The sequence below is a fragment of the Lactuca virosa genome, chromosome 5 (assembly GCF_052849685.1).
Source record: "Lactuca virosa cultivar CGN04683 chromosome 5, Lactuca_virosa_CGN04683_v6, whole genome shotgun sequence".
In the NCBI taxonomy this organism is placed as follows: Eukaryota; Viridiplantae; Streptophyta; class Magnoliopsida; order Asterales; family Asteraceae; genus Lactuca; species Lactuca virosa.
The window spans coordinates 67710969-67718610 of NC_136430.1; the positions used below are offsets into that span (position 1 = coordinate 67710969).

Genomic DNA, 7642 nt, shown 5'->3' on the forward strand with positions numbered 1-7642 from the left:
CCAACTCAATGAGTCAGCAAGGGTTTCCCGATAGTCTGAACGCGCTATAACTCGACGAGTTGGTGAGACAACTCGACGAGTTGAGTTGGGGTTTTCCTAACTTTCTGAGGACAGGAGGAACTCGACGAGTCACATAGGTGCACTCGCCAAGTTCGGTCAACATGGACTGTTGACTCAAGTGTTGACCTTCATTGACTTTTAGGGTTTGGTCAATAGTAGATTATTGGAGACCATTGAGGGGTAAAATGGTATTATCACCCTTTTGGGACCTAGTGGTAGAGTTAGCCTGGTGGTTATTACAAATTGTTGATTAGAGATAATTATATTATGTAGGCAGAGTCTAGACTCTTTGATATTACCATATTTATACATATTTTTAGGCAATATTTAAGTACATTTTTATCAATATTTTGGTTATTTGCATGGAATAATGATACTTATAAGGTTAAAATGTATTTTGCAGCCAAATAGAATACATTTTGAAGAAAAGGGACTAAAAGCGTCAAAGAATGGATCTTTGGAGGATGAAGACTTAAAAGAAAAAAATCCAGCAGAAATTACGCTCTCACGACGTGAGTATTGAAGGCTCACGACGTGAGTTGGGACATTCCAGAAGATAAGCATCGCGTAGAGGAATCCTTGTAAAACACGGATACCTACGATCTCACGACGTGAGAAACATAAGTTCATGACGTGAGTACGGATAATTCAGAAAGTATAAATAGGACTTGATCCCTACGATCGGGAGAGGTTAGCTGGCTTAGAGAAGTTCCAGAAGTCGAAAATCACAGAAAAAGAAGGCCTGAGAATTGTTCTTAACACCAAGGAGGAAGAAGAAGTCATAATTCGATATTTAGTTTGGTACTTTTAATATGTTTTTTTATTATGGATTGTTTGTGTTTATTTGCTAGAATTTCCAGCTAAATCTAGTTGCTTCTGTTAGCTAGATGAAGATGGAACTCATGGTTTTAATATATTAGTTTAGACTTTGCTTGTTGGCTATGTCTTGTGTTTGATTGGTATACCTAGCATGCTTGATTTGATGTTAGGTTGCTTTAATGTCTTATTTTGTGTAGTTAATGACCATTAATCTGCATGAATTTGAATACCTAGTAATCTAGTAAACATTAGGTTATTAGAGCTAAGATCGAACCAGTCTTAGAAAAGTAATTGAATTATTAAATTAGGCTGTGCTAGAGAACTCATATTATGACCATAATTTGTGTTTAACAATCCAATCTTACATAGCTCCAATACTGTTCAATAATTGATTATGTGTTAAATTATGTGTGACCATACATAGATTTGCATGAATTAATTGATATTCGTAAATTTAGAACTGAATTGCTAATAATGTTTTAATTGGTAACCAACAAGAGCAGTCATAATTAATTTATAAACCATTGAGAGAAAGTGGATTCGAACTAACAAAAGTGATTTGTTAATTGATTGAATTATGTTAAGAATTAAGTTCATCTAAACTTGCAAAATTAGATAAAAACCACTACTTTGCTAGAAATTTAGGTTAACTTAGTCGTAGGTAAACTAATTAGTTAAAACCGATCCCTGTGATCGACACCCGACTTACCCACACTATTCTATAATTTGACTAGGTACACTGCGTAGGTGCAATTTAGTTAGTTAAGTTAATTAGGTTAATAATTTAAAATTAGGTGTAGCTATTTGCACGCATCAAGTTTTTGGCGCCATTGTCGGGGAACGGCTTATTTAATTGTTGATTTATTTGCTTTAGGTTAATCGATCCTTTTTGTGAGGTAAAACCTGCAAAAAGTTATTTTTTTCAGCTTAGTATTTTTTGTTCAGAACTGAACTCACGACGTGAGCTTTATAGGCTCACGACGTGAATCCAATCATTTTTCTTTTTCTTTGTTTTTCTGTTTTCGTTCAGTTTTACGTTTTTTTTATTTGTGTTTATTTTGCAGTAGTTCATGACCAGAGGTTCCAACACACCTTTGGTGCCACCACTTGAAGATCCAGAGTCGGACATTAAGAAGACGGATAAGAACGAAGGAGTAGACCAACCGAAGTCACCTTTCAAGGATCTCAAGTCAGTTTTTGGGAAGAAGAAAGGGAAGAACACGGGAGAGTCAAGTACTTCATCAAAGGACAAAAGAAAGGAAGACAGCTTTGATCAGATAACTAACCCACAAGAATCCGAGCCTGAATTTGCATTAGAAATGAGTGAACCCGAAGACGAGCCAGAAAACGAGATGGAAAACATTAAGGATATGTCCATGGGAGCTTACAAGAAGCAAATTAGAGATGATGGTGGTCCTGGCCTAGTACAACCTGCAATTCCTGCAACTGCCACATTCGAGATGAAAGGACACATCCTTATTGCACTTAAGGATGTACCATTTTCTGGAAAGGATCATGAGGATGCTTACAAACATTTAGATGAAGTAAATGACATAGCAGACTATTTCAATGTCCCAAATGTTCCTAGAGAGACAGTCTTGCTAAGGATGCTGCCAGTCACTTTTAAAGGAGCTGCAAAAGACTAGTTGAAAGCACTTCCACCTGGTGCAATCGCTACTTGGGCCCAAATGTGCGAGCAGTTTTTAGAAAAATTCTGCCCACCATCCAAGATATCTAAACTCAAGAAGGCAATAGCCAACTTTGAGCAAAATCCGGGTGAGTCACTTTATGAGGCATGGGAACGTTATAAAGGGCTATTAAGAAATTGCCCTCAAAATGACCCTAACATACAACAAGAAGTGTCTATCTTTTATGACATGGTTAATGTCACGACAAGGCAACTCCTTGATTCTCAAGGACCACTTCCAAAGAAAAATCTGGGTGAGGTCAAGGAGTTAATTGAAGAGTTCGCAAAGCATTCTCGTGAGTACTACAATCCAAGGAATGAAGGTGTTAAGGGCATTGGGGGAGGACATTCTGAAGAAATGGTTGTTGTACTAGCCATGCTTGATACTATGGACAGGAGAATGACAAAGATGGACCAGTCAATACATGCCGTTAGAGTTGGATGTGAAAGGTGCAATGGTCCACACTTGACCAAAGACTGCCACTTGGATGATAATTGGAATAGAAGAGCTCAAGTTTCCTACTCTATTAGGGATAAATTTGATGAAGACTGGAGAAAACCAAAGAAGGAGTGGTTGCCATATGATGAATACAAGAAGCAAAAGGAAGAAAAATATAGGCAGGCAGGACGAGGCTTCTACCAAAAAGAGCAACCACCAGCTGAGAAGAAAGTTGACTTGGAGAACATGCTGGTTCGTTTTATGGAAGCTTGTGAGAAAAGGCATGATGATATTGATGCAACACTAAAAGTTCAAATGAAGATGATGAAAGATCAAAAAGCTATGATGATTGACCAACAAGCCCTATTAAGAAATCATCAAGCATCGATCCACAATCTCGAAGCTCAACTTGGTCAATTAACAACTTTGGTGAACGAAAATTATCTTCACAATTCCCCGATAAAAAGACTCAGTCCCATGTCATGATGATCGAAACAGAAGAAGAGGCGATTTCTGAGTTCCTAGAAGCACTAGAAGAGGAGCCAAGACCATCCGGACGAAAGCCGAAGAATACAAAGCTTGATGACAAAAATATTGCTGAACAACCGAACTCACGACGTAGGCCCAGTCTGAACAGAAAAATTCAACAGCTGTTCCGGCTTATCGTCCGCCTTTACTGTTTCCGTCCCGAGCTAATCTTCATCTACTGGAACGAGAGCATCTGGAGTTTATAAAGCACGTGAAGGGTATTCCAATAAATACTCCTTTTATTGAGTCGTTATCTAAAATTCCCGAATATGCGAAGTTCATACAAGACTTAATAGATTCTCGTCAACAATTGAAGAAAAATTCCAAGGTGATTCTTAGTGAACAAAGTTCTAAAGTTGTATTGGGAGAGTTACCAAAGAAGATGGTAGATCCTGGATACCTCACTCTTCCGTGTGAATTTGGTAATAATTTGAAGACATATGCTTTAGCCGATTCTGGGGCTAGCATAAATTTGATGCCTTTCTCATTTTATAAAAAGCTCAATATTCTGAAGTTGAAGGCTATAAGAATGACCATTCACATGGCCAACCGTTCAGTGACACAACCCAGGGGCATTGTACAAGACATCTTAGTAAAAATTGGGAAATTTGTTTTTCCAATTGATTTTGTGGTTATGAACATGAAAGAAGATGTCGATGTTCCAATTATTCTTGGTCTCCCTTTACTAAATACTATTGGTGCCTTGGTTGATATTTGCGAGTCCAAGCTCACTTTGAGAGTTGGAGATGAAGATGAAACTTTTGGAGTAGAAGATGGTTTCCAAGGGAGTGATGTTCAAGGTGAGGTTTTCAATATTGATGAAGAAGATAAGCTTGGAGAATTAGAGAAGTTAATGGAAGAAGAATTAAAGACAATTCAACAAGTCAAACGCACAAAACCGAGAGCATCCGTTCCATTTTTAGTTGAAGTAATAGCCTTTACAAATCCAACTTCTTAGGTAAGCAAGGAAAGTAACGAATTATCAAGTGACGAGGACGAATACGAGGTTACTTCCAAGGAAAAGAGCTTGCCCATGGATGAAAAGATGCTTTATATGGAGCTGTAGGAAGAGGAAAAAGTAGACAATAAATTTCAAGAAAATAAAGGGACCAAAAGAAAGCTCGATGCAAATGAAATAAAAGCTAAAAAGGAGAATTCGAAAAAAGTGTACATTAGATGAGTCCAAGCATACAAAAAGCGATGGAAGGAACAAAAGATTCAATTGGTGATGGACTCTCTAGAAAACTCAATGTGAGGAGGCACGGAGTCCGGCTCATGACTCCAACAAAAAGAAGCTCTTCTCGGGAAGCAACCCGAGCTCGGTTTGAAATTTCTTTTCATTTTCGCCTTTATTTAGTTTTTTCATTTTTAGTTTTAGGAAAATTAATCATCTCATCATCTAGTAATTTTATGAATGATAAAAAAAAATTAAGTGTGGGGTCCCTGAATTTAGTGGTAATGAAATTAAGGTCTTTAGTATAAAATGGGAGTGTTAATTAAGTTGATTTTTCTTTGATCATACAGAACTCACGACGTGAGCACGGGTGACTCACGACGTGAGTCCAAGAGGAATTACGGGATGTTTTAAGCCCAACATTTCTTTTAAGTTTATTTGTGTCCAATTGAATGTCCCGAACATTTTAGCCCATATATCACTCACGACGTGAGGTCTTTAATCTCACGACGTGAGTAAGGAAAAATCGGGACCACTTGATTAAAGAAATCAGAACACATTTAACCTATCATTTTCTAATCCCACGAACGGCGACAACCTCCTGGTCCCCCCCCATACATACACACACTTGATTCCGGCCGACTCTACTTCAAAATACCTTTTGTGCTTACGTAAACATCATTCTAAGGTAAATATTTCTTACTTCTAATGGTTAATTTTGGATAATTTGTTGAAATTAGGGGTTAGGGTTTGTTTTGTGTTTGAATGTCGAATTTATGCCCTAAAAATGCGATTTATCTACTGCATGTTAGTTGAATGTGCTTAGAATTGCTTTAGAATTAAACCCCAATGAGATTTTTGGCCAGATTTCTAACCTGTCATGTTCGATTTTCGCTAAGGATTACGAACTCACGATGTGAGCTTCACTGCTCACGACGTGAGACCTGGGAATAAGTCATCTGTTTTTCTGCTAACCCATTTAACATATGGATTGTTTTGTTTGGTTTCTTGTTTATTTGTTTTTGCAGGGGAATGGCTTCCAGGGGATCAAATGAACAATTTCTTATTTATTTTATTTTATTTTTATTTTTTTTGTAACATGTGTCATCCCGCCATGTTTTGTACCGACTTCCCATGGACATGTCTACCACTGTGCTCACCAATTTCACAAAAAAATAAGGGTGGTTACATAACAGGGAATTTTTTATTTCCCCAAGGATTGACTGGGTCCGGTTTGAGCAGATTGGGTTGATGGAGAGAATGGCTCCATTTTTAACAAAACATTTTTCTGAGGACGATTTTTCTTTCACCTGCAACGGGTGGATGAATTTATTTGCCATCAATAGGCCGGTTTATCAAGAGCATGTGTTGAGTTATTTGCTTCTATCTCCTTCGAAGCAGTTATTATTGATCCTTTTTACCCAAGGGCAATGGTTTTCCGCCTAGGTTGCGAGTTCAGGGAGTGAAGCCTCGCAGAGTTTGCATGGCGGATGGGAATATATGAAGAACAGGAAACCCAGTTACCAACATTTGAGCTCTTCATGAGGTCTGCAGCCCGTGAGTATTTACCGAGTGCATCGGGATATGCTTTTTGGTGTTCTATTGCAAATGGTGCTTTCCACTCGGGTGTTTCACAAAATGTCATATTAGATCCCCGATCCATCAGTTACTTCATCGGTTGATCACTTTTTCAATCAACCATAAGTGACATGGGGACAAAGTAACAAGTTTGAATCTCTTTTTCTTGTGGATCATGGTTACGCCCAGAGTTTTCTGCAACATTCCCTATCATCTGGCTAATTATTTGGGTAGCAAAGCTGCCATCTCACGAGCCGGTAGCCCTATCAATGGGGGTCATTTTATTACCCGTCTTGCCGAATCATATGGCCTTCTTGTACCTCGTTTGACCAGGACTTTGACACTCAAGCCTGGAGATGACCCTACTATGGGTTTTTTGGAGTCCATGCGAGTGGTTGTAAATAATGGGTCGCATTGGAGTATTCCGCAAGATGATGATGCTGAACAACCCTGCAAGCAACCCGAACAACCGAGGGCAAGAGGAAGAAGGAATGTACGAGGAAGAGGAGATCGACGACAAACGGTGCAACTAAATGCATCCATGGGAGGAGCCAACTTTGGGGGAGACATGTCGCGATATTTTGATCATTTGTCTTTAAGTGTCAATTGGATTGGTGGGACGGTAGAGAATATGATGTGCCATTTGAATGTAGAGCAACCCCCTCATTTGGGAAGTCATTATCCAATTTGCCCAACATGGAGTTCTTATCAAAACCCGAGAGGAGATGGGGCTGGAACAAGCAGACTGAACGAGGATGAAGATGATGATTGATATTCTAGTTTATTTTTAGTTTATTTTAGTTTTAGTTTTTGTTTGGTTTGCTTTTGGTGTGTTTTGGGATTGTAAGACTATTAAGATATTATGTTATTTTTCTCTTCTTTGGTTGTTATTTTTCAGATTTGCTAGGAATCACAAGAAATGAATGTCGAGATAGGAGTGCGTTTATGTTTAGCCGGGAGTGTCTAGAGTCGAGAGTCGAGACCCACTATTTGACATAAGTGTGGGGTGAGTTAAGAGAGAAGAGAGTTAGAGAAGGAGTCAAAAATAATGAATTTAGAAGAGTCTTAATGAATTAAGACATTGGTTGAAGTGCACGAATTTAAAAAAAGAATTGGCAGAATGGTATTTTGTTTGCCCAGTTCTCACGTCGTGAAACCTTACACCTCACGTCGTGAGATCGTTTATGAAGGTTTCCAAATTGCGCATATTTGCGACCTCACGTCGTGACCCTTACATCTCACGTCGTGAGTCTAAAATTTTCACGAAATTGAAGCTTTTCATTCATCTTTATTATATGGGTTACCACCATTCATCTTTGCATTATTATGGAGATTATTATGACTCATTTTCTCTACC

The 7642-nt window shown here is 38.4% G+C and overlaps 1 protein-coding gene and 1 non-coding gene across 2 annotated transcripts; one reads left to right on the forward strand and one right to left on the reverse strand.

Annotated features, from left to right (window-relative positions):
• Positions 1-2567: 2567 nt before the first annotated feature.
• LOC145111355 (uncharacterized) lies at positions 2568-4491 on the forward strand. The gene is made up of 3 exons (XM_079047640.1): positions 2568-3139; positions 3185-3434; positions 3628-4491. Exons 1-3 carry the CDS (start codon positions 2568-2570, stop codon positions 4489-4491), a joined length of 1686 nt encoding a protein of 561 aa, XP_078903766.1.
• On the reverse strand, positions 2616-2722 carry LOC145117901 (small nucleolar RNA R71). Its single transcript, XR_013712894.1, has one exon. It is a non-coding gene; the product is annotated as a small nucleolar RNA R71 (small nucleolar RNA).
• Positions 4492-7642: the final 3151 nt, after the last annotated feature.

Excerpts from the sequence above, each read along its gene's own strand:
- LOC145111355 (XM_079047640.1), top strand. The coding sequence starts at position 2,568 with ATGTGCGAGCAGTTTTTAGAAAAATTCTGCCCACCATCCAAGATATCT. Across the intron at positions 3,140-3,184 it reads AGAAAACCAAAGAAGGAGTG|GCAGGCAGGACGAGGCTTCT; the intron begins GTTGCCATATGA and ends AGAAAAATATAG. Across the intron at positions 3,435-3,627 it reads TTGGTCAATTAACAACTTTG|GCCCAGTCTGAACAGAAAAA; the intron begins GTGAACGAAAAT and ends CTCACGACGTAG.